Source organism: Oncorhynchus mykiss, chromosome 30, assembly GCF_013265735.2.
Source record: "Oncorhynchus mykiss isolate Arlee chromosome 30, USDA_OmykA_1.1, whole genome shotgun sequence".
Classification (NCBI taxonomy): Eukaryota; Metazoa; Chordata; class Actinopteri; order Salmoniformes; family Salmonidae; genus Oncorhynchus; species Oncorhynchus mykiss.
Window position 1 is genome coordinate 39166831 of NC_050570.1, and position 27146 is coordinate 39193976.

The 27146-nt window shown below is 44.8% G+C and overlaps 1 protein-coding gene across 17 annotated transcripts in view; it reads left to right on the forward strand.

Moving 5' to 3' along the window:
• The window catches only part of LOC110521001 (dedicator of cytokinesis protein 7), an 84928-nt gene that overhangs the window by 49347 nt on the left and 8435 nt on the right, over window positions 1-27146 (forward strand). For 2 of the 17 annotated variants that reach the window (XM_036969137.1, XM_036969138.1), the window contains exons 21-39: window positions 6627-6725; window positions 7879-7968; window positions 9039-9134; window positions 9722-9862; window positions 10073-10186; window positions 11598-11765; window positions 13530-13669; window positions 18292-18461; window positions 18756-18928; window positions 19078-19260; window positions 22001-22163; window positions 22326-22422; window positions 24435-24531; window positions 25007-25141; window positions 25307-25459; window positions 25710-25868; window positions 26133-26233; window positions 26309-26501; window positions 26743-26886. In XM_036969137.1, coding sequence (XP_036825032.1) covers window positions 6627-6725; window positions 7879-7968; window positions 9039-9134; window positions 9722-9862; window positions 10073-10186; window positions 11598-11765; window positions 13530-13669; window positions 18292-18461; window positions 18756-18928; window positions 19078-19260; window positions 22001-22163; window positions 22326-22422; window positions 24435-24531; window positions 25007-25141; window positions 25307-25459; window positions 25710-25868; window positions 26133-26233; window positions 26309-26501; window positions 26743-26886 — 2616 coding nt within the window. Of the gene's footprint in view, window positions 1-6626; window positions 6726-7878; window positions 7969-9038; window positions 9135-9721; window positions 9863-10072; window positions 10187-11597; window positions 11766-13529; window positions 13680-18291; window positions 18462-18755; window positions 18929-19077; window positions 19261-22000; window positions 22164-22325; window positions 22423-22756; window positions 22775-23016; window positions 23050-24108; window positions 24178-24434; window positions 24532-25006; window positions 25142-25306; window positions 25460-25709; window positions 25869-26132; window positions 26234-26308; window positions 26502-26742; window positions 26887-27146 lie in introns of those variants that run through there. The other 15 variants (XM_036969140.1, XM_036969143.1, XM_036969146.1 and 12 more) reach the window with 12 other exon arrangements.

Sequence of the window (27146 nt, forward strand, 5' to 3'; positions counted from 1 at the left end):
AAAGTTTATCTCAATACTTTGTAATAAACCCTTTGTTGGCAATGACAGAGGTCAAACGTTTTCTGTAAGTCTTCACGAGGTTTTCACACACTGTTGCTGGTATTTTGGCCCATTCCTCCATGCAGATCTCCTCTAGAGCAGGGATGTTTTGGGGCTGTTACTGGGCAACACGGACTTTTAACCCCCTCCAAAGATTTTCTATGGGGTTGAGATCTGGAGTCTGGCTAGGCCACTCCAGGACCTTGAAATGCTTCTTACGAAGCCACTCGTTCGTTCCCCGGGCGGTGTGTTTGGGATCATTGTCATGCTTAAAGACCCAGCCACGTTTCATCTTCAATGCCCTTGCTGATGAAAGGAGGTTTTCACTCAAACTCTCACGATACATGGCCCCGTTCATACTTTCCTTTACACGAATCAGTCGTCCTGGTCCCTTTGCGGAAAACCTTCCCCAAAGCATGATGTTTCCACCCCCATGCTTCACAGTAGGTATGGTGTTCTTTGGATGCAACTCAGCATTCTTTGTCCTCCAAACACAACGAGTTGAGTTTTTACCAAAAAGTTCTATTTTGATTTCATCTGACCATATGACATTCTCCCAATCTTCTTCTGGATCATCCAAATGCTCTCTAGCAAACTTCAGACGGGCCTGGACATGTACTGGCTTAAGCAGGGGGACATGTCTAGCACTGCAGGATTTGAGTCCCTGGCGGCGTAGTGTGTTACTGATGGTAGGCTTTGTTACTTTGGTCCCAGCTCTCTGCAGGTCATTCACTAGGTCCCCCCGTGTGGTTCTGGGATTTTTTGCTCACAGTTCTTGTGATCATTTTGACCCCACGGGGTGAGATCTTGCGCGGAGCCCCAGATCGAGGGAGATTATCAGTGGTCTTGTATGTCTTTCACTTCCTAATAATTGCTCCCACAGTTGATTTCTTCAAACCAAGCTGCTTACCTAGTGCAGATTCAGTCTTCCCAGCCTGGTGCAGGTCTACAATTTTGTTTCTGGTGTCCTTTGACAGCTCTTTGGTCTTGGCCATAGTGGAGTTTGGAGTGTGACTGTTTGGGGTTGTGGACAGTTGTCTTTTATACTGATAACAAGTTCAAACAGGTGCCATTAATACAGGTAACGAGTGGAGGACAGAGGAGCCTCTTAAAGAAGAAGTTACAGGTCTGTGAGAGCCAGAAATCTTGCTTGTTTATAGGTGACCAAATACTTATTTTCCACCATAATTTGCAAATAAATTCATTAAAAATCCTACAATGTGATTTTCTGGATTTGTTTTCTTCTAATTTTGTCTGTCATAGTTGAAGTGTACCTATGATGAAAATTACAGGTCTCTCTCATCTTTTTAAGTGGGAGAACTTCCACAATTGGTGGCTGACAAAATATTTTTTTGCCCCACCTTTTATTTAACTAGGCAAGACAGTTAATAACTATTGTATTTTTACAATGATGGGGGCTGGGGTTAAAAATAAAATATAGTACAAAACACACATCACGACAAGAGATGACACCACACCACTACATAAAGAGAGGCCTAAGACGACAACCTAGCATAGCAGCAACACATGACAACACAGCATGGTACTGTAGCAACACCACATGACAACATGGTTGCAACACAAGATGGCAGCAGCACAAAACATGATACAAACATTATTAGGCACAGACAACAGCACAAAGGCAAGAAGGTAGAGTCAACAATAGATCACGCTTAGCAGCCACAATGTCAGTAAGAGTGTCCATGATTGAGTCTTTGAATGAAGAGATGGAGTTTAATCTGTCCAGTTTGAGTTTTTTTGCAGCTTGTTCCTGTCGCTAGCTGCAGCAAACTGAAAAGAGGAGCAGCCCAGGAATGTGTGTGCTTTGAGGACCTTTAACAGATCGGATGTTGCATGTGATGAGGGCTGCAGTGGGTATCTGAGATATGGGCGAGCTCTCCTTCTAGCTCCTAAGCAACTTTGTAGTATTTTGTTAATTCTTACAAAAAACGTTCTTGGCTATTAATGTCTCACATACAGCCATAAATATATTTTGGATATCAGTGTGACGGTAACTCACCTGCATTACGACCAGGAATATGACTTTCCCAAATTGGATCCTTTGTTCATACCCCCCAGGGCAATTGAACTTATCCCAGAGCCTGCTCCAAGATGCCGCCGGGGGAGAAGAGGTATTCGGAGTGGACTTCTAGTCAGACTTCTAGTCAGACCGCTTTTGAGTATATTACTCGCTAATGTTCAGTCTCTGGACAATAACGTCTATGAGCTCAGGGCGAGGATCTCCTTCCAGAGAGACATCAGGGACTGTAACATACTCTGTTTCACGGAATCATGGCTCTCTCGGGATATACTGTCCCCGTCCATACAGCCAGCTGGGTTCTCAGTACATCACGCAGAGAGGAATAAAGAACTCCCCAGGAAGAAGAAAGGCGGTAGTGTATGTTTCATGATTAACTACTCATGGTGCGATTGTGATAACATACAGAAACTCAAGTCCTTTTGTTTACCCGACCTAGAATACCTCGCAATCAAATGCCGACCGTAATTGTTTTGGGAGGTAATATTATTATTTTTATTTTTTTAACCTTTATTTAACTAGGCAAGTCAGTTAAGAACAAATTCTTACTTTCAATGATGGCCTAGGAACAGTGGGTTAACGGCCTTGTTCAGGGGCAGAATCTTTGGTTATAGTCACAGCCGTGTATACTGCTCCCCCAGGCCAATACTATGGCGTCCCTCAAGGAACTACACTGGACATGCAAACTGGAAACCTCATCCTGGGGCCGCATTTATTGTAGCTGGGGATTTTAACAAAGCAAATTTGAGGAAAATACTACCGAAGTTCTGTCAACACATTGATTGTATTACTCGCTCTGGAAAAACACTGGACCACTGCTACTCCCCCTTTCGAGATGCCTAAAAGGCCCCTCCCCCACCCTCCCTTCGGCAAATCTGATCACAACTCCATTTGGCTCCTCCCTTCCTATAGTCAGAAACTCAAACAGGAAGTACCCATGCTAAGGTATATTCATCGCTGGTCTGACAAATAGGAATCCACGCTTCAATATTGTTTTGATCACACGGACTGGGATATGTTCCAGGTATCCTCTGAGAATAACATTGACGTATACACGGACACGGTGACTGAGTTCATCAGGAAGTGTATAGGGGATGTTGTTCCCACTGTGACTATTAAAACTTAACCAAACCAGAAACCGTGGATAGATGGCAGCATTCACTCAAAACTGAAAGCACAAACTACTGCATTTAACCATTTGCAAGGTGACTGGGAATATGGACAAAAAAACACATGTAGTTATAAGGCAATCAAACAGACAAAATATCAGTACAGAGACAAAGTGGGGTCTTAATTCAACGGCTCAGACACGTATGCGGCAGGGTCTACAGACAATCATGGATTACAAAAGGAAAGCCAGCCACGCCGCGGACACCGATGTCGTGCTCCTGGACAAGCTAAACACCTTCACCTGGTTTGAGGATAACAGTGTCACCAATGTGGCCGTATCCTCAGACAATACGCAGACCAGCTAGTTGGAGTGTTTACGGACATATTCAATCTCTCCCTTTCCCCTTACTGCTGTCTCCACTTGCTTCAAGATGTCTACCATTGTTCCTGTACCCAAGAAAGCAAAGATAACTGAGCTAAATGACTATGGCCCCATAGCACTCACTTCTGTCATCATTACATTCTTTGAGAAGCTAGTTAAGGATCATATCACCTCTGCCTTACCTGACACCCTAGACCCACTTCCCACCCTAGACCCACTGAGACCTGTTTGCTTTACTGCCTCAATAGATCCACAGACGATTACCAACAATGACAAGACATTACAGGGAGGAGGTGAGGGCCTTGGCGTAGTGATGCCAGGAAAATAACCTCTCCCTCAACGTCAGAAAAACGAAGGAGCTGATTGTGGACTTCAGGAAACAGCAGAGAGAGCACACCCCTATCCATATCGACGGGACCGCAGGGGAGAAGGTGGAAAGCTTCAAATTCCTCGGCGTGCACATCAGCTTTATATGCATCTCTGTGTGTTGAGTAGAGTTGATCTATAGTTTTTTTTGCCTTTAGTTGCACAGGAGATATACTGGTAGAAATGAGGGAAATGGTTTCCCTGTATTAAAATCCCCGGACACAAGGATACATCTGGGTGAGCATTTTCTTGTTCGCTTATGGTTTTAGTACCAGCATCGGTTTGTGGTGGCAAATAGATGGCTACGAAAAATATAGATAAACTCTCTTGATAAATAGTGTGGTCAGCTTATCATGAGGTATTCTAACTCCGGTAAGCAGAACCTTGAGACTTCCTCAATATTCGATATCGCACACCAGCTGTTTTGACGAAGATACACCCTCCCCTCAGCTTACCTTAGGCAGCTGTTCTGTTCTGCCGATGTATGGAAAAAACAGCTAGATTTATATTTTCCATGTCCTTGTTCAGACACGAAGCGGTGACACGTAGGGTATATGTTTTTCAGATCACATGGATAGGATAATCTCTAATGGAGCTCATCCAGTTTATATTCCAATGATTTCATGTTCGCCAATAGAATGGAGGGTAATGGCGAATTATCCACTCACTGTCTTGTTAGATATCCTGTATGCCAACCTCTGTCGCCGCCTCCTCCGAGTGACGGGGATTATGTCTGGGATGAGCATTATGTCCTTTGGCTCCTATTCGTTGAAATAGAAGTACTCATCCAAACCGAGGTTCGTAATCGCTGTTATGTACAAAACATTTTCGGATCAGCACGATAATATAATACAAAAATAACACAATTGGTCAGCCTTCCCCTCTGGCGCCATTATTAGATTAAATAATTTCGCTGTATATTTTGGATGGAATCAGTTCACCGGAGGCCACCAAAATAGAGCTCCTTCTGCAAAGAAATATTAAAACACTGATGTTGTTTTACTTTTCAATAAGAAACTAAACTATAGTTCAGTTGTAGTCTGAATTATGTTATATGGGACATATTTTAGATTATAAACTGGGTGGTTCGAGCCCTGAATGCTGATTGGCTGACAGCCGTGATATATACAGTGCTTTCGGTATTCAGGCCCCTTGACTTTTTTCCACGTTACAGCCTTATTCTAAAATTGATTTAAATAAAGAAATCAACACAGAATACCCCATCATGAGAAAGCGAAAACAGGTTTTTATACATTTTTGCAAATGTTTTATATTTTTTACCAAAGTATTCAGACCCTTTGCTATTAGACTCGAAATTCAGCTCCGGTGCATTCCGTTTCCATTGATCATCCTTAACCTCTCCTCTCCTCGCCAACAGCCAGTGAAATTGCAGGGCGCCAAATTCAAAACAACAGAAATCTCATAATTAAAATTCCTCAACCATACAAGTATTTTAAGATGTTTCTACAACTTGATTGTAGTCCATCTGTAGTAAATTCAATTGATTGGACATGATTTGAAAGGCACTTGTCAATATAAGGTCCCAGACTTGACAGTGCATGTCAGAGCAAAAACCAAGCTATGAGGTCGAAATAATTATCTGTATAGCTCTGAGACAGGATTGTGTCAATGGTCTTACTGACAGAGCTCTAGATTTCCTCTGTGGAAATGGGAGACCCTTCCAGAAGCACAACCATCTCTGAAGCATTTCACCAATCCGGCATTTATGGTAGAGTGGCCAGATGGAAGCCACTCGCACAGCCCTCATTTACATGGATTCACTGACTTCAAAGAGGATTGGATTGAAAACCCCCACTGTTTCTGTCTCCACATAAGCGTTCACTGTACCACTGTATCACTTACTGTACACTATGAACCTGAAAGCAGCATTTCTCAACTGTGTGATTGTCAACCCTATAGCTGATGGACAAACATCAGCAGGGAACACCTTATCTCTGTAACCCCTGTATTGGCAACCTGACACACAGAAGAGAGAGGGTAACCTCCGCGACGAAGGCATAGCAAATCATACAGTGGCACACTTTTAGTAAAGTTAAACAATCTTCATGGCTCTGTTAGTTGGGTCATTTCCAGGGGTATCCAAGTGTATTGCAGAGACACTTTGTAAATTAGTTAATAGCATGGACTTTTGCTCTAATGCAGCCATATAAATCGTCAAATTACTTAGTTTGACCCCAAAAGTACTTAACAGATGAGTGAGGGATGAACACTCCCTTCTCGGTCTTTCTGAATAGTCTGGTCTAACGTGATGGATGCTACCCCCATAGAAATAGAATATCCACCCATGATGGCACATCGACTTGAATGGAGATTCCTGTTCAAGGTATCCTAGTGATTCTAGTTCTATGGCTTCCCCTGTGTGATGAATGATACCTACAGTATAATGCTACTAAACTAACCTGTATTCTTATTTCTGAACCAAGGGTGCAGATTATTATGGGATATGCAATCTAATCTGTTCATGCATTTCTGTTTTCATGAATCAGGAGTTTCTAATGAAATTATTTCAGATCTTTAACCAACTGACTTTATTATTCCGCCTTGCTGCTTACGATTCAATCATCTTAACTGTTAACCTCTATGCTATTCCTTCCTCCCCTGTGCTGCTCTGTCCGCTTGTGGCTCCCTTAATCTTGCCTACCCTTTGACTTGGGACCCTTGATGTCTCAGGGCCTAGACCGCTCCAACTCCTGGGTGCACACCATGCGGTGTAAGAGCACCCCTTGGAGATCCAGCCACGGTTCTGCCTCTGACACCGACACCATGCAGGTGCTTCAACAATAACTCCCTTCCTCTCCCAACAAAAAAATACATCACCGTCACTCCCTACCCTTCTTAACCCGCACCTCAACCACCCCGCACCTCACCTACACGCTCTACCAGACTTAGGAAGTCAAAGCTGCCTCTATGAACCTTAAACCGCCATCTTTAGTTCCTTCTTCTTTAGTTATTTCCCTTCTTGTCATCCTTTCTGTTTTTACACAACACCTTTCTCTCTCCATTTTGCTGTAGAAGAAACATCTATGCCCATTCTGAAGTCGTGGCATTGTCACTGTCTTGAAACGAGTGCGGAAGGATTTCTCACTGCACTTACTAATACCCCTAGTGTAGGAGAGGTGTTGCATGTACATTGCGGCCAACTTCCAGCCAAGACCCATGTGACTCCGTTTGTGCCATTTTTCTTTTCTCATACTTGAAATCGATACAATTTTTATTGGCAATCCCAGAGGCGTGCTTCATTTTCCCAACATTCATTTTAATTGGCTTTCTTCACCCTGTCCTGTTTCATTTTCACCATGATCATTTAAACCCATGCATGACCTACGACTAATCTCATTCAGCGTGTGGGATGGGCTTGACATGGAGTGTGCTGGGTGGGTTTGGGAGTGACTGCGAGTGTGTACGTGCTTGTCTTTGTCCTTTTTTTTTTGTCTGTGTTGTGATTATGGTTGTCGTCATTCAGTTGTCATGAAGGGTGTTTTGTGGCTCTAGTCATGTCCAAAGATTCAGTAAAAAAAATCCTATATGCATTTTTATTTAACTGAGGTAAGTTGTACGCACAAGTTAATCCACTTCTGGGGTGTTTGTTGTCATTTCCCCCCCACATTTAATACTGTGCACGAACTGCATGTCTTTCCACTTGTATAAAATGTATCTAATGAGGTGTGTAAGAAATTTAAATATGAGGGAACTCACACACTGCACTTCTACATTGCTACTGTATGTTTTTGTATACTGTAGTTTAGATTATGATGTTTTGTGTGATTTGTTTGTGCTCATGTTTGTTAATTGTGTGTGTGAGAGAGGGATTCTGCTGCAGACACATCTCCTTGGGTTGAGAAGGTGCTACAGCTAGACCCCACACCTGTTGACCCTCACTAACCTGTTGTTGTTGTCACCGTCCCATCCATCCCACCCGTAGGCCATGGAGCGCTGTGGCAACCGCATGTCTTCGCACACTGAGAGCGCCAGTTTCTTGCAAACTTTAACAGGACGGTTACCCACCAAAAAGGTATCTGCCACTGTCTACACCGGGGGAGGGGAGGAGCCATGCAGAATTGCCCCCTCAACTTATTCGCCTGTCTGTCTGTTTGGATGTGTGCCTCTTGTTTGGATGGTGTATTTGGGGGATTGTGGTCTTTTTGGATGTAGAGCAGGGATGGGCAACTTTGATGGGGTTGGGGACCCCAAAAAAATCTGAACTCCCAATGAGGGGCCACAGTGGCTTGCAGGTCTGCATACCTAAATCCATACACACACATTTGTGGACCCCAGGAAGAGTAGCTGCTGCTTCTGGAAAAGATCATGGGGATCTAAATAAGCATGCGGCCCTAAGTGACATTTTGTTTGGGGGGGTCCCCCCACCTTGCGAGCAAAACATTTTTGCAGCCCCCCTCTTGACAGTTGAGAGAATTTTTGTTTTATTAGTTAATTTCCTGTAATTCTACACATTTTGCCATAGGGAGGAGAGAATTGTTTGCAATTTTTAATATGATATCTGATTGAGTGACTAACAAAATCCATGGGGGACCCCTGGTTGGTAATTCAACTGTGATTACCTCAGGTTTAGATAGCTGGCGAGACTAACTTACCGATCTAAAAGAATATATATATATATATGTTAGCTGACATGGGCTAATTGAGTGACTCGGTGACTGACATAACAGGGGAAAAACTGTGATGCTCAACCACATTTTGAAATTTCACCTTGTGTATTCTAACTCTAACCAGTAAGTCGAGGCCTCGACTGACAAAAGGGGTGTCGCTGGACTGCAGTTGCCCTTCCCTGATGTAGAGTGTAGATGTCCCACCTCTTGGCTGTGATTTGAACTGTGTGTGTGTGTAATGTACCACTAACTATAGCACTTTTACTCTTGTTCCGGGAAACGGCACATACTTTTATTTTTATATATTTAGATTTTAATGAAGGCTCCCTTTTCAGTGTTACTACCAACAACAGGTGCACCAAGTGGATTATTTCATTTTTTTGAGCAAATATTACATGATTCAGATAAGCTCAAACTAAATTGATGTGTGTGCCTAACTGTCTGGTCTGTGTGTCTCCATCTCTCTGTGTCTCAGTTGTTCCACGAGGAGCTGGCCCTACAGTGGGTGGTGAGTAGTGGCATCGTCAGGGAGGGAGCTCTACAACAGGCCTGGTTCTTCTTTGAGCTCATGGTAAGACTACACACAGCTGCATCTCTGGCGCCCTTTTCACACTACTAAGCTGTGCCGACCTGTACTGCTCTGGCCTGGTTGCATTTCCACCATAATTGCTTGGTTAGTTTTAAAAACTGATTTTAAGAAGATAAATTGTAGAACTATGTGGCATAGACTTAGACATCACTGTGTCTGTCCCATTATGGAGTCTGTGAGCGCATGGGCAGCACCATTGAGGACATCTTCATTTTGATGTAGTACATTTTCTTCTACTACTTGAGTTGGTAAACAAACTGAAAATGTGCGTACTGCCACCTGTGGTGTGTTGTTTGAACAGGTATCATGCCAAGGTTGGCGATGTATTGCCACCTGCAGTTATGGAATGTTTACTCACAAGTGCAATTCATTGGCTGATCCTTCTTGATGACCTGGATGGAATTATGTGATCCTTCCTTAACCCATATGAAGTTTCATACAGTTACTACTTCAAAATGGTGAAAGTCCTCAATGGCGCTGCCCATGCTAAAACAAGCATTTGGGCCCTAGCGTCCTCTTTCATCTGCTATTGTTGGGCCCTGTCTCACCTTGATGACCTCACTCCTCAGGTGAAGAGCATCATCCACCACCTGTACTTCACCGACCGGCTAGAGTCGCCCAGAAAGAACCGTTTCCCTGAGCGCTTCATGGATGACATCACAGCCCTGGTCAGCACCATCGCTGGGGACATTGTCTCACGCTTTCAGAAGGTAGGAGTGAAAATTTGAGTAAACTTTGTCACCAGCATAGGACACACGGGACACTACAGATCAGGCTTACATCAACACAGCAGTTTCTAATGCCTCTAACCACACAGATACTTCAAATAAATTGACCTTTTCTGGTTCTGAGTAAATCAGATGGAGCAGTGTTCTCGAGACTTTACCCTGACCTCTGACCCTGTGTTTATGTCCAATCAGGACCTGGAGTTGGTGGAGCGTCTGAACACCAGCCTGGCCTTCTTCCTGAATGACCTGCTGTCTGTCATGGATCGAGGCTTTGTCTTCTCCCTCATCAAGACATACTGGAAACAGGTACTGGGAGAGGGAACCTACCCACTTAGCACCCCAACAGCACCTCAATGACAACATCCTTGTAGAATCTGCTTTCATTTAAAAGGCTTGGTGATGAAACCACTATGATCGATTACAGAGTGACTTTGTGCACAGGATTTCGGAAGTAACGCTACAGTAGCTATCCTGCCAATTATCAATCCTGCTATCCTGCCCAAATGATTACCGCTCTGTAGCACTCACGTCGGTATCCATGAAGTGCTTTGAAAGGCTGGACATGGCTCACATCAACACCATCATCCCGGAAACCCTAGACCCACTCCAATTCGCGTACCTGTTCCAACAGATCCACAGATGACGCAGTCTCAATCACACTCTTCACTGCCCTTTCCCACCTGGACAAAAGGAACACCTATGTGAGTATGCTGTTCATTGACTACAGATCAGCGTTCAACACCATAGTGCCCTCAAAGCTCATCACTAAGCTAAGGCCAATGTTACTAAACACCTCCCTCTACAACTGGATCCTGGACTTCCTGACGGGCCGCCCCCAGGTGGTAAGGTTAGGAAACAACACATCTGCCACGCTGATCCTCAACATGGGGGCCCCTCAGGGGTGCGTGCTTAGTCCCCTCCTGTACTCCCTGTTCACCCACGACTGCGTGGCCAGGCACGACTCCAACACCATTACGTTTGCTGATGACACAACAGAGGTAGGCCTGATCACCGACAACAGTGAGACAGCCTATAGGGAGGAGGTCAGAGACCAGGCCAGGACAACATCCTCTCCCTCAATGTGAGCAAGACGAAGGAGCTGATCGTGGACTACAGGAAAAGGCGGACTGAACAAGCCCCCATCAATATTGACTGGGCTGTAATGGAGCGGTTCTCTCTGCTACCACTGTTCTCTCTGCTACCACACGGCAAGCGGTACCGGATCGCCAAGTCTAGGTTCCAAAGGCTCCATAACAGCTTCTACCCCCAAGCCATACGACTGCTGAACAATTGATCAAATTGCCACCTGGACTATTTACATTGAAACACCTTTGTTTTTACACTGCTGCTACTCGCTGTTTATTAACTATGCATAGTCACTTTACCCCTACCTACATGTACAAAATAATTTGACTAACCTGTACCCCCACACATTAACTCGTTACCGGTACCCCCTGTATATAGCCTCGTTATTTTATTGTGTTACTTTTTTTAACTCTTTCTTGAATTGCATTGTTGGTTAATGGCTTGTAAGTAAGCATTTCACGGTAAGGTCTACTACACCTGTTGTATTCGGAGCACGTGACAAATAAGATTTGATTTGAATTACAGTATTGGATATCACTTCACTGACTTGGAGTAAAGGGCCTCAACAGTGCTTCTCCATCAAACCCCGTTTTGGGTACTTTTCTAGACCTCATTCCATGTCTTTCCCCAGGTGTCCACTAAGCTGTACATGCTGCAGAACCCGACTCTGGAGTCCCTGAGACTCGACTTCCTGAGGATCGTCTGTAGTCACGAGCACTATGTCACACTTAACCTGCCCTGCAGTCTCCTCACGCCTCCCGCCTCGCCTTCACCCAGCGTGTCATCCGCAACCTCACAGGTCAGCTATACACCATACATACACACTGGACACACACATACAGCTGAAGTCGGAAGTTTACATACAGCTTAGCCAAATACATTTAAACTCAGTTTTTCACAATTCCTGACATTTAATCCTAATAAAAATTCCCTGTCTTAGGTCAGTTAGGATCACCACTTTATTTTATGAATGTGAAATGTCAGAAAAATATTGGAGTGATTTATTTCAGCTTTTATTTCTTTCAGCACATTCCCAGTGGGTCAGAAGTTTACATACGCTCAATTAGTATTTGGTAGCATTGCCTGTAAATTGTTTAACTTGGGTCAAAGGTTTCATGTAGCCTTCCACAAGCTTCCCACAATAAGTTGGGTGAATGTTGGCCCATTCCTCCTGACAGAGCTGGTGTAACTGAGTCAGGTTTGTAGGCCTCCTTGTACACGACAACGCTTTTTCAGTTCTGCCACACAAATTTTCTATAGGATTGAGGTCAGGGCTTTGTGATGGCCACTCCAATACCTTGACTTTGTGGTCCTTAAGCCATTTTGCCACAACTTTGGAAGTATGCTTGGGGTCATTGTCCATTTGGAAGACCCATTTGTGACCAAGCTTTAACTTCCTGACCGATGTCTTCATATGTTGCTTCAATATATCCACATAACTTTCCCTCATGTAGTCATCTATTTTGTGAAGTGCACCAGTCCGTCCTGCAGCAAAGCACCCCCACAATATGATGCTGCCACCCCAGTGCTTCACGGTTGGGATGATGTTCTTCGGCTTGCAAGCCTCCCCCTTTTCCCCCCAAACATAACGATGGTCATTATGGCCAAACAGTTCTAGTTTTGTGTCACCAGACCTGAGGACTTTTCTCCAAAAAGCACGATCTTTGTCCACATGTGCAGTTGCAAACTGTAATCTGGCTTTTTTATGGCGGTTTTTGAGCAGTGTCTTCTTACTTGCTGAGCGGCCTTTCAAGTTATGTCGATATAGGACTCGTGGACATCGACACTTTTGTACCTGTTTCCTCCAGCATCTTCACAAGGTCCTTTGCTGTTGTTCTGGGATTGATTTTCACTTTTTGCACCAAAGAACGTCCATCTCTAGGAGACAGATTGTGTCTCCTTCCTGTGCGGTATGACGGCTGCTTGGTCCCATGGTGTTTATACTTGCGTACTATTGTTTGTACAGATGAACGTGGTTCCTTCAGGCATTTGGAAATTGCTCCTAGGATGAACCAGACTTGTGGATGTCTAAAAAAAACAAATCTAAGATCTTGGCTGCTTTCTTTAGATTTCCCATGATGTCAAGCAAAGAGGCACATGAGTTTGAAGGTAGGCTTTGAAATACATCCACAGGTACACCTCCAATTGACTCAAATTATGTAAATTAGCCTATCAGAAGCTTGTGAAGCCATGACATCATTTTCTGGAATTTTCCAAGTGTTTAAAGGCACAATCGACTTAGTGTATTTAAACTTCTGACCCACTGGAATTGTGATACAGTGAGTTATAAGTGAAATAATCTGTCTGTAAATGACTGGTGTCATGCACAAAGTAGATCTCCTAACTGACTGGCCAAAACTATAGTTTGTTAACAAGAAATGTGTGGAGTGGTTGAAAAACGAGTTTTAATGACTCCAACCTAAGTGTATGTAAACTTCCAACTTCAACTGTATATACGCACCAGATATACGCACGCACACACGTCCTGGAGTAGTAAGTGGTGTGTGGACAATTTCTCTAAATCATCCCCTGCTTCTGTTTCTCACTCTCTCCATCTCCACAGAGTTCTGGCTTCTCTACCCATGCCCAGGACCAGAAGATTGCCAACATGTTTGAGTTGTCTGTCCCCTTCAGAGAGCAGCACTACCTGGCTGGTCTGGTGCTGACTGAACTGGCTGTCATCCTGGACCCAGAGGGCGAAGCGTCAGTAATCGTAAACTGTGTTACTGTCTGTGTGTTTGTGTGTGATAGGGAGACCGAGAGGTTATGTCATTTGTCTCCTTTGTCGCTCTCGGTCATTCTCGAGGCAGGCTCCTAGGTGGTTAGTACATTGTTACTGTGTGTGAGGGGTACTGTGGTCACTTGAACCTCATTTTTATCTCGGTCATTCTGTACTGTCTGAAGGTCTAGGGGGTACTGTGGTCACTTGGACCTCATGTTTCTCTCGTCATTCAGTACTGTATGAAGGTTTAGGGGAGTACTATGGTCACATGGACCTCACGTTTCTGTTGTCATTCTGTACTGTCTGAAGGTCTAGGGGGGTACTGTGGTCACATGGACCTCATGTTTCTCTTGGTCATTCTATACTTTCTGAAGGTCTAGGGGGGTACTGTGTGTGATGTGCTATTGAGAAAGTGTCTCTCCTTTGACCTATATTGTGTTTCTTTGTCATTCTCGACACTCAAGGCTAAGGGGCAGTACAATGTGTGAGTGACTGTTAATAAGCGGGGTTATCGTTCATCTGACTTATACAATGAGTGTTCAAAATATTAAGAACACTTTCCTAATATTGAGCTGCACCGCCCCCTTTGCCCTCAGAACAGCTTACATTTTTTCGGGGCATGGACTCTACAGGTTGTCGAAAGCGTTCCACAAGGAGGCTGGCCCATGTTGACTCCAATGCTTCCCAAAGTTGTCAAGTTGGCTGGATGTCTTTTGGGTGGTGGACCATTCTTGATACACAAAAATTGAAATTGTTGAGCGTGAAAAACCCAGCAGCGTTGCAGTTCTTGACACAAACCTACAAAAATTACAATGTGAACATCTGCCCCATATAGTGTCAGTTTAAAAGCCCAGCTAATGATGGTATTGGACTTTTTCCCATATAGCCTATGCATGGTCCATATTATCAGGTATGTTATTAGCAGGAAGCGTTATCACTTGTAGCCCAACTGATGCAGCATAGTGGCTATAAATAAATAGGCTGAAGCATGGAGTAGCCTATCTGCATTTACCCTACTGAGCTTATCATTAGATAGATCCCAAATATGATATTTTAACAAGTTAGCATCCTATTGATGCATTTTATGTCCCAAAAGACTTGCATAAACACATTGAATGTAATGTAGGCCTACCTGTTAGGGTAACTTGGGGTAAACTTTCCCTGGGGTATCACTGTGTGTACTTCTTACCGAAACCACCATGTCACCCCCCCAACAAATCAAATCACACTTTATTTGTCACATGCGCCGAATACAACAAGTACACACCTTTAAAAAATAAAGTAAAAAATAATTAAAAGTAACACAAAAGAACAATAACGAGGCTATATAAAGGGGGTACCTAGTCAGTGTGCTGGGGTACAGGTTAGTTGAGGTAATTTGTACATGTAATTAGGGGTGAAATTACTATGCATAGATAATAAACAATGAGTAGCAGCAGTGTACAAAAAAAATGTGGGGGGAAGGTCGTGTCAATGTAAATAGTCTGGTGGCCATTTCATTAATTGTTCAGCAGTCTTATGGCTTGGGGGTAGAAGCTGTTAAGGAGCCTTTTGGTCCTAGACTTGGTGCTCTGGGACCACTTGCCGTGCGGTAGCAGAGAAAACAGTCTATGACTTTGGTGACTGGAGTCTCTGACAATTTTATGTGCTTTCCTCTGACACCGCCTAGTATATAGGTCCTGGATGGCAGGAAGCTTGGCTCCACTGATGTACTGGGCCGTACGCACTACTCTCTGTAGCGCTTTACTGTCAGATGCCGAGCAGTTCTCTGACCTCCTCTCTATAGGCTGTCTCATTGTTGTCGGTGATCAGGCCTACCGCTGTTGTGTCGTCAGCAAACTTAATAATGGTGTTGTAGTCGTGTTTGGCCATGCAGTCATGGGTGAACAGGGAATGTTTATCCTAAAAGTGCATCAACAACGTCGTCCCCACAGTGGAGTACAGGAAGGGACTAAGTACACACCCCTGAGGGTCCCCAGTTGCCTACCCTTACCACCTGGGGAGGCCTGTTTTGTGAAGTCCAGAATCCAGTTGCAGAGGGAGGTGTTTAGTCCTATGGTCCTTATCTAGTGATGAGCTTTGTGGGCACTATGGTGGTGAACACTGAGCTGTAGTCAATGAACAACATTCTCACATAAGTGTTCCTTTTGTCCATGTGGGAAAGGGCAGTGTGGAGTGCGATTGGTGGATCTGTTGAGGCGGTATGCATATTGGAGTGGGTCTAGGGTATCCGGGATTATGCTGTTGATGTCAGCCATTTCCAGCCTTTCAAAGCACTTCATGGCTACCGACGTGAGTGCCACGGGGTGGTTATCATTTAGGCAGGTTACCTTCATTTTCTTGGGCACAGGGACTATGGGGGTCTGCTTGAAACATGTAGGTATTACAGACTTGGTCAGGGAGAGGTTGAAAATGTCAATGGAGACACATGCCAGTTGGTCTGCGCATGCTTTGAGTACACGTCCTGGTATTCCATCTAGCCTTGCGGCTTTGTGAATGTTGACCTGTTTAAAGGTCTCACTCACATCGGCTACTGAGAGCGTTATGACACAGTCTTCCATAACAGCTGGTGCTCTCGTGCAGGCTTCAGTGTTGCTTGTCTCGAAGCGAACATTAAAGGCATTTAGCTCATCTGGTAGGCTCGTGTCACTGGGCAGCTTGCGTCTGGGTTTCCCTTTGTAGTCCGTAATAGTTTTCAAGCCCTGCCACATCCGACGAGCGTCAGAGCCGGTCTAGTATGATTCAATCTTTATCCGCTTTGCTTGTTTGATAGTTCTTATGAGGGCATAGCAGGATTTCATATAAGCGTCCAGATTAATGTCCCACTCCTTGAAAGTGGCAGCTCTAGCCTTTAGCTCGATGCGGATGTTGCCTGTAATCCACGGCTTCTGGTTGGGATATGTACGTACGGTCACTGTGGGGACGACGTTGTCGATGCACTTATTGATGAAGCCGATGACTGAGGTGGTATACTCCTCGATGAATTGGGACATGCTTAACACCCTGGCCATCCTACAATCTAAGCTAGATGCCCTCAATCTCACTCAAATTATCAAGGAACCTACCAGGTACAACCCTAAATCCGTAACCATGGGCACCCTCTTAGATATCATCCTGACCAACTTGCCCTCTAAATACACCTCTGCTGTCTTCAACCAGGATCTCAGCGATCACTGCCTCATTGCCTGCGTGCGTAATGGGTCCTCGGTCAAACGACCACCCCTCATCACTGTCAAACACTCCCTAAAACACTTCAGCGAGCAGGACTTTCTAACCGACATGGCCTGGGTATCCTGGAAGGATATTGACCTCATCCTGTTAGTAGAGGATGCCTGGTTGCTCTTCAAAAGTGCTTTCCTCTCCATCTTAATCAAGCATGCCCCATTCAAAAAAATTTAGAACTAAGAACAGATATAGCCCCTGTTTCACCCCAGACTGCCCTTGACCAGCACAATAACATCCTGTGGCATTCTGCATTAGCATCGAATAGCCCCAACGATATGCAACTCTTCAGGGAAGTCAGGAACCAATATTCTCAGTCAGTTAGGAAGGAGGAGGTGAGGGATCTCGGAGTGCGGTGTCAGGAAAATAACCTCACTCAACGTCAACAAATCAAAGGAGATGATCGTGGACTTCAAGAAACAGCAGAGGGTGCAACCCTTCATCCACATTGGCGGGACAGCAGTGGAGAAGGTGGAAAGTTTGAAGTTCCTAGGTGTATACATTACGGACAAACTGAAATGGTCCACCTTCACATACAGCGTGGTGAAAAGGGTGCAACAGTAACTCTTCAACCTCAGGAGGCTGAAGAAATTTGGCTTGTCACCTAAAACACTCACAAAAATTACCTAACCTCCAGGACACCTACAGCACCCGATGTCACAGGAAGGCCAAAGAAATCAAGGACATCAACCACCCGAGCCACTGCCTGTACACCCAGCTATCATCCAGAAGGCGAGGTCAGTACAGGTGCATCAAAGCTGGGACCGAGAGACTGGAAAAAGCTTCTATCTCAAAGCCATCAGACTGTTAAACAGCCATCACTAACATAAAGAGGCTGCTGCCAACATACAGACTCAAATCTCTGGCAACTTAAATAAATGGACTTAATAAAGGTATCACTAGTCACTTTAAATATCGACACTTTAATGTTTATATCCTACATTACTCATTCTATTCCATCTACTGCATCTTGCCTATGACGCACAGCCATCTCTCATCCATATATTTATATGTACATATTCTTTTTCATCCCTTTACATTTGTGTGTAGAGGTTTGTTTTTGTGAATTTGTTAAGATAACTTGTGAGATATTACTGCATTGTCGGAACTAGAAGCCAAGCATTTCGCAACACTTGCGTTAACATCTGCTAAGCATGTGTATGTGACCAGTAACATTTGATTTGATACCTCACGCTGTCTTTTGTTTACGCAAAAGTTTTTGTGTCAAAAATGACAAAATAATTGTTTAAAATTAGCATCAGCTAGAAACGCTATAATGCAATGCGTCAGAAAATTGTTTGGTCAATGTGTTTGGACTTGTCCCTGTCCAAATACACCAAGAAAACAACAACCTCTGCCTTTCTCCCTCCCTAACCTATAGGATGTTTGGCTTACATAAGAAGGTGATCAGTGTGGTCCATAACCTGCTGTCCAGCCATGACTCTGACCCCCGCTACGCTGACCCTGAGGTCAAGGCCCGTGTCGCCATGCTCTACCTGCCACTCATCGGCATCGTCATGGAAACGCTGCCCCAGCTGCACGACTTCACAGGTGGGTATAAATTCTACATTTAGCCTTCCATGTCCCAAACTTTCAGGAGTATTCTGAGTCTGTAGATATGTGGAGTTTATCCATACTTGAATGGCTGTGTGATTAGATTAAAGGGCTATCAGGTGGCTTTATAAGTCTTTGGGCATCCCACCGGTTCTGGTGCTGCTCAGGAAAAGCACATTAAACAATGTCTGCAACTCTGATGTGTGCTACTCCCGTCTAATTTTGTTTTGTGCTTTTTGATCTTGATTGGTTTCTCTCTCTCTCCCCACCCCCCCCCCCTCATTTCTGTAGATTCTCATATCCAGTGGGGCCGCCCTGGGGGAGCTCAGGGGTCCGCAGATGGGGCCGGGGGGGATGAGTCTGTCGAGGACGGCAACGGCATGATCAGTCAGACTGTTGCCATGGCGATAGCGGGGACCTCATCTCCAATGTCCCGTCCCAGCAGCTTCCTGCTCAACCCACAGGCAACTACAATTCCTGTTCTCTCTTTCTCTATCCCTTCCTCGTCTCTTTCTTTCCTTCTGTTAAGTTCCCCCTTTCTACCTCTTTACTTTCATAACTCTGTTTTGCTCACCTTTTTTCCCTTGGTCTCTTCCCATCTCCCTCTCTCCAGGCCAGTCGTCCGCATGCCACCTTCTCAGCAGAGTCCAGTCGCAGTCTGTTGATCTGTCTGCTGTGGGTTCTGAAGAATGCAGATGAGTGTGTACTACAGAAGTGGTTCACTGACCTGTCTGTCTCCCAGCTCAACCGTCTGCTGGACATGCTCTACCTCTGTGTCTCCTGCTTCGAGTACAAGGTAACGTGACTCCTGGAGCACAGAAAAGGCATGCGCGTGTTGTAGATCTATTGTAGTAATGCCTCAATTCTGTAGAACCACGTCAAGTGTATTGCCTCACTTGACAGTCCATTATTTCGTGCCTGGATAAGACTGGGTGGAAAGAAACTTATTTCAAAAGGTTTTATTCATTTGTACTTCCCAGGCTCTTATGAGTTGGTTTTCAAATTGGTACATGTACAGTTGAAGTCAGAAGTTTACACACACCTCAGCCAAATATATTTAAACCCAGTTTTTCACAATTCCTGACATTAATCCTAGTAAAAATGACCTGTCTTAGATCAGTTAGGAACACCACTTTAGGAACACCACTTTAAGAACACCACTTTTTTAAGAATGTGAAATGTAATAGTAGAATGATTTATTTCAGATTTGATTTCTTTCATCACATTCCCAGTGGGTCAGAAGTTTACATGCACTCAATTAGTATTTGGTAGCATTGCCTTTAAATTGTTTTAACTTGGGTCAAACGTGGGTTAATTTTGGCCCATTCATCCTGACAGAGCTGATGTAACTGAGTCAGGTTTGTAGGCCTCCTTGCTCGCACACGCTTTTTAGTTCTGCCCACAAATGTTCTATAGGATTGAGGTCAGGGCTTTGTGATGGCCACTCCAATACCTTGACTTTGTTGTCCTTAAGCCATTTTGCCACAACTTTGGAAGTATGCTTGGGGTCATTTGTGACCAAGCTTTAACATCGCGTCAATATATCCACATAATTTTCCTGCCTCACAATGCCATCTATTTTGTGAAGTGCACCAGTCCCTCATGCAGCAAAGTACCCCCACAACATGATGCTGCCACCCCCGTGCTTCACGGTTGGGATGGTGTTCTTCGGCTTGCAAGCCTCCCCCTTTTCCTCCAAACATAACGATGGTCATTATGGCCAAACAGTTCTATTTTTGTTTCATCAGATCAGAGGGCATTTCTCCAAAAAGTACCATCTTTGTCCCCATGTGCAAACTGTAGTCTGGCTTTTTTATGGCGGTTTTTGAGCAGTGCCTTCTTCCTTGCTGAGCGGCCTTTCAGGTTATGTCAATATAGGACTTATTTTACTGTGGATATAGATATTTTTGTACCTGTTTCCTTCAGCACCTTCAGCACCCCATAGAACATCTTTGGAGTGGGTTGAAAGTCCGTGTTGCCCAGCAACAGCCCCAAAACATCACTGCTCTAGAGGAGATCTGCATGGAGGAATGGGACAAAATACCAGCAACAGTGTGTGAAAACCTTGTGAAGACTTACAGAAAACATTTGACCTCTGTCATTGCCAACAAAGGGTATATAACAAAGTATTGAGATAAACTTTTGTTATTGACCAAATACTTATTTTCCACCATCATTTGCAAATAAATTCATTAAAAATCCTACAAATGTGATTTTCTTGATTTTTTTTCTCATTTTGTCTGTCATAGTTGAAGTGTACCTATGATGAAAATTACAGGCCTCATCTTTTTAAGTGGGGAACTTGCACAATTGGTGGCTGACTAAATACTTTTTTGCCCCACTGTACAAGTATTTCACACCAATTTAAAGATACACTTCTTGTTAAACCCACCACAGTGTCTGATTTCAAATAGGCTTTTTTTTGTTCGATAATGTCCATAATTTATGTCCAAATAGCTCCTTTTGTTAGCGCGTTTGCTAATCAAATCCAAACTCACGAAGCGCGTTCACTAGGAGCAGACGAAATGTCAAAAAGTTCCGTTACAGTCCGTAGAAACATGTCAAACGAAGTATAGAATCACTCTTTAGGATGTTTTTAACATAAATCTTCAATAATGTTCCAACCGGAGAATTCCTTTGTCTCTAGAAAAGCATTGGAACAGAGTTCGCTCACATGAACGAGCGTCACGAGCTCAAGGCATTCTGGCAGCCATCTGACTCATTCCCCTCTCATTCACCCCCACCTCACAGTAGAAGCATCAAACAAGGTTCTGAAGACTGTTGACATCGAGTGGACGCCTTAGGACATGACCAATATCCCACTGTATCTTCAATAGGGAATGAGTTGAAAAACAACTAACCTCAGATTTCCCACTTCCTGGTTGTTGTTTTTTCTCAGGTTTTTGCCTGCCATATGAGTTCTGTTTTACTCACAGACATCATTCACACAGTTTTAGAAACTTCAGAGTGTTTTATATCCAAATATACTAATAATATGCATATATTTGCAACTGGTACTGAGGAGCAGGTAGTTTACTCTGGGTACATCTGCGCACCTTATTCGTCCAAGCTACTCAATACTGCCGCCAGCCATAAGAAGTTAAAGTCAACTTAGTGTACGTAAACTTCTGACCCACTGGAATTGTGATACAGTGAAATAGTCTGTCTGTAAACAATTGTTGGAAAAATTACTTGTCATGCACAAAGTAGATGTCCTAACCGTCTTGCAAACTATAGTTTGTTACAAGAAATGTGTGTAGTGGTTTAAAAACGAGTTTTAATGTCTCCAACCTAAGTGTATGTAAACCTCCGACTTCAACTGTGTGTGTGTGTGTCTTTCGGAGAGGTTGGGTTACAAGTGGAAGTATCAGTTGGACCTTGTGTGCAGTTGACTAATAAAGTCATCTTAATCGGAGAGCTTTCCTACTCTCTTCGGCTCACCTATATGCCATCTCTATTCCATTTTACCTCTCTTGCTGTGATGGTGTGGCGCAGTAACCCTGTGTAACTTCTCTCCATCCTCATTGTGGAAAAAGGCCCATGTTGTTTTCACCACCATGCAGGGGAAGAAGGCCTTTGAGCGCATGAACAGCCTGACCTTCAAGAAGTCCATGGACATGAAGGCCAAGCTGGAGGAGGCCATACTGGGGAGCATCGGGGCACGGCAGGAGATGGTCCGCCGCAGCAGGGGACAGCTGGGTACACACGGAACACACACGCACACACATTGGGAAAAGTGATCTGAAAATGACCATTCCATCTCTCTCGCCTTCACCTTCTCTTTCGTCCACATCTCTTCACCCTCTCTACGCCTTTGCCTAATTTTTCCCTTCTCTCCTCCTCTTATGTCGTCCCCCGTAGAGAGGAGTCCGTCAGGCAGTGCCTTCGGCAGCCAGGAAAACCTGCGCTGGAGAAAAGACATGACACACTGGCGCCAGCACAGCGAGAGGATGGACAAGTATGCTTACGCTTTTTACACACATACACACACACAGAGCGCGAGATAGAGAGAGATGCATTGCCCACATCGCCATCTCACAATCCACTCGGGCCCTATAGTGGGCTTCTTAAAAGAAACAAGAATCTAGTTTGAACTGAACAAGCCCACACCGAGCGATATGGGTTGGATTCCTGATGCTACAACAGCAGAATACACGCTGATAGACCCTATCCTATTGTTTTTAGATGCTTAAAATGCCTGTAAGGCACATGCGTCTTTTTCCTCTGTCCCATTTAATCTGTTAACTCATTCCTCCGAATGTTCTCTCGTGTCTCACTGTGCCTCTGTATAGGAGCCACAGATCACTCAGGTATTGTATTGAATGGTCCCCCTGGAGTCAGTGTGCTGCAGTGCTCTGAGTTTCTCCTGCTGCTTTGGTGACCTGACTTATTACCTCCGAACCCTGACCTCTGACCCCCTAACCTCTCCTGTAACGGTGCTTGTGGTTTATGTCTGTCTGGCGCCTGCAGTGGGACTGCTGGTCCTTTAACCAGTGTGCAGTGCTCATTTGGGTTCTGACTGATGTGTGTCTATTCCCTATTCTGGGTTTAGATGGGTGAAATCGATGTGATTCTGTCGCAAATGGTAGGCTCTCAATTGGTTGATTCAGCATGTGTGACAATTTGCACAGTAGAAAATGTAGATGATTGCACAGCATGTGTACTTGCCAATTAGACCCGTTTGTAATACTGAATGTCTGTTAATCCCCCCCAAAAAATGGAAAAGCACTTTCATAGAAATCACATCTTCTATAGGTGTGGCCTCTACCCCTACCGCTCTCCATCCAACCAGTGCCCCCCTAACCTTCCTCCTGTCTTACCTCTGCTGCCTAACATGCTGACCACACCACTCGCGTCACGTGTGCGAACATTGCAAAATAAATGTACACATACATGTTATTCAATCATTGCAACCACATTGCTCTCAAGCGTCTACATGGCCAGGCGCTAAAATAGAAATTGGGTATATTTGTGATGCTCAACACGCTGCAAGTCCGGCCTCTATCATCTCCTCATTGGCTTTTAGGACCATATACCCACATGCCATCTCCTCATTGTTTTTTAGGAGCGTATACCCACGTGGGTGGTTGAAAGATGAACTGAGGTCAGCACTCCAGTCAGTTGCAGTAATGTACTGTAAGTAAAGTTGGTTGCCAACCTTCATATAAAGTCCAAAGGGAAAAAAAAACACCTGAAGGAATGAGGAGAGATGATGAGAAACTAATTTGGTTTACCGTTTTATCTGTGGATGAATTGTCGCACTAGTGGACCTTGACCATTTCAGGTAAAATAACAACCCAGTGTTTATATCCCAGGACAAATGAGCTAGCAACAGTAAGCTAGCTAGCTCTATTGCCATACATGCTTAATGCTTTTTGACCTGTTCCCAAATGAATATAATTGGTTCAGAGTTTGTTTTGATATTTCAACCTGCGTGTCCTGATTGCTTCTGATGTGGGTGAACAAAATCAACGTGTGCGCGTTGACGCACGTACGCGTCCGGTTTGGTCAGCATGTAACTAACCCCCCCAAGGGTTGGAGGTGGAAGTGGGTTTGGGTCCCTGGTCCCCTGCTCTCCTCTCAGCGTGTAGCTACCGTGTGCTCTGGACTCTGTGGTGTACTGTGTGAGTACTGTGTCGTGCAGGTTTAGAGACAGCATCCTACTACACAGCCCAAGGAGTCCAACCCAAACCCAGGAGCCTTTAGTAGTTAGGTGTGTGACTCGTCAACTGTAACAAAGCATGTCATGACCCCCCACCACCATCATCCTATTCTTCAACCCCTCCATACACCAAACCCCATACAGTACGTTGCACATGGAAGAACTCCTGTCTGTGTGCGATGGCTCAAATGTGACTGACAGGCATGATGAGTGCTGTGGCATTCAAGGGGACCCCATGAATATGGAGCTGGCCAGCGGCCATTTTGGAGAGTGTCTGACCTTCTGTCACGTCCTGTTTCCTGTGACAGGACCCGAGCGGAGCTGGAGCATGAAGCACTTATTGACGGTAACCTGGCAACGGAGGCCAACCTGATCATTTTGGACACTCTGGAGATCATCGTCCAGGTACAGAGGAATGACGTTTCCACCAGCAGCATTGCAGATATTGTGACGAGAGAGATGCAAGACTTTGCCAGACTCTCACACAGTCGCTAACAGTATCGGCGCATGTGTACGTGCACAGGTTCGCTTCACGCTCTTGCAGCGTGGCAGCCAGGGCACCAAAATATCTGATAAGTATAGCCTCGCGCTTCAACCCTCTTAGTCGTTGTGGAAATGTACCCACTATGCTGTTTACTCTGTGCACCTATGTCATATCGCTGAGTCTACCTTTAAGAGGCACCGGACTCCTCACACACGCACACAGTCAGGTTGAAAGATGGACACATTTGCAAACCAAATTTCCCTCTGGAGACAATACAAATGTGTTGATTGATTGTGGTATGTATTTTTAAATGTTGTTTTATTTAACCTTTATTTAACTCGGCAAGTCAATTTAGAGCAAATTCTTATTTGCAATGACACTATTTGTGTATCCTAGGCGGTGTCTGTGACCGAGTCGAAGGAGAGTATCCTGGGGGGAATGTTGAAGGTGCTGCTCCATAGCATGGCCTGTAACCAGAGTGCCCTCTACCTCCAGCACTGCTTTGCTACACAGAGGGCTCTCGTCTCCAAGGTCAGAATTGACTTCCTGTCTACAATCGTGTCGATATCTTCCATCGAGGAGTTGCACCTTTTTAAAGAGATTTTGTGAGGTCGATTTGTAAAACGTCTGCGTACTGTCATAGTATTGTCTGTTTATCATACCTACGTACATTTCTGTGTGTGTGTGTGTGTGTAGTTCCCAGAGCTGCTGTTCGAGGAGGAGACAGAGCAGTGTGCTGACCTGTGTCTGCGTCTATTGAGGAACTGTAGCAGCAGTATTGGCACCATCAGATCCCATGCCTCCGCTTCGCTCTACCTGCTCATGAGGCAGAACTTTGAGATCGGCAACGTAAGTACAACGTCAGGACAACGCACAGCAAACACGGACACATAAGAATACTGTCTACCTGCCCGCTACTTAACCAATTTCCAATACAACTATTGATCCCTTTAGGGGTCATTGAGTCCTTATTGATGAAACACAGGAGAACGTCTTGTACATATTCCACATGTTCCTCCTTTTCAGGACAGGTTCCATTGTCCATGTAGGTGTTCTATGTTCTCGCCGTTTCTCTGACTGGCCCTGCTCCTTTTTGTAGAATTTTGCCCGGGTGAAGATGCAGGCGACCATGTCCCTGTCCTCCCTGGTGGGAACGTCTCAGAACTTCAACGAGGAATTCCTCCGGCGTTCCCTGAAGACCATCTTGACCTACGGCGAGGAAGACCTGGAACTCCGGGAGACCACCTTCCCTGACCAGGTAACCGCAGCAGACATGCTGGATGTCAATAGATTAGTACGGACTTACTGACATTTAACCCTTTTTAGTTATTGTGGTACTAAGCAGTGCAAGTACTTGTTCAATATATAAAAGTGCTTCAATATACAACACACACAAAAAAACAGATGAAAATGTCGTCAGAAAATGGCTGGCAGGAAAGGGAATACCTTGTCCAATCACGTGAGAGGATGATGTCACCTTATTACCCATGCTTCATGTTTCTATCTTTTGTGTGTACTTTAGGTCCAGGATCTGGTGTTCAACCTGCACATGATCCTGTCTGATACAGTCAAGATGAAGGAGCACCAGGAGGACCCAGAGATGCTCATAGACCTCATGTACAGGTATGGAACACACACACACACACACACACACACACACTGAGCTTTTCTTCAAGGCGTTGCTGCGTCTGTGTCCAGGATCGCTAAGGGTTACCAGACGTCTCCAGACCTGCGTCTGACGTGGATGCAGAACATGGCGGGTAAACACTCTGAGAGGACCAATCACGCGGAGGCAGCCCAGTGTCTGGTGCACAGCGCGGCCCTGGTGGCGGAATACCTCAGCATGCTGGAGGACCGCAAGTACCTGCCGGTCGGCTGTGTCACCTTCCAGGTGAGGACAGAGGAAAATTATATTTTAGGACTGTAGATTTGACTAGGAAATCATCCTGGAGAGACATGGTACTGCAGGTTTAGTCCTAGCTCAGTGCCATCACAACTGACTCAATTTATCAACTGAATATACAGAGTAAGATGTTGTAAAGAAAAAGGCATACCACGATTAACCCATTAGTGTGTTATGTCTGTGTCTAAATAATGAGTGACCTTGTGTGACTCGTCTTTCTCCGTTTCAGAACGTCTCTTCCAACGTGCTGGAGGAGTCTGCCGTGTCTGACGACGTGGTGTCTCCCGATGAGGAGGGTATCTGCTCGGGGAAATACTTCACCGAGGCTGGCCTAGTGGGGCTGCTGGATCAGGCTGCTTCCTCCTTCTCCCTGGTGAGACTCCGAGAAATAACTACTGCTCTTAAGATAGACCAGAGGCAGTCCACAGCTGGTTTATCTGTGACACATGGAGCGTTGTCAAGGCTTAATCTAACCACTCATAGGAATAAATACTTCACATAACCAGACCTGGGTCAAACACTTAAGATGCACTTAATCGTTTTTGCCCGGTATAGTGGAACCAATGGAATAGTCCCAAAAGTGCAAGCCCCAAGCTAAATCAAGCACACCTCAATACTTTCAATACCTTTTCC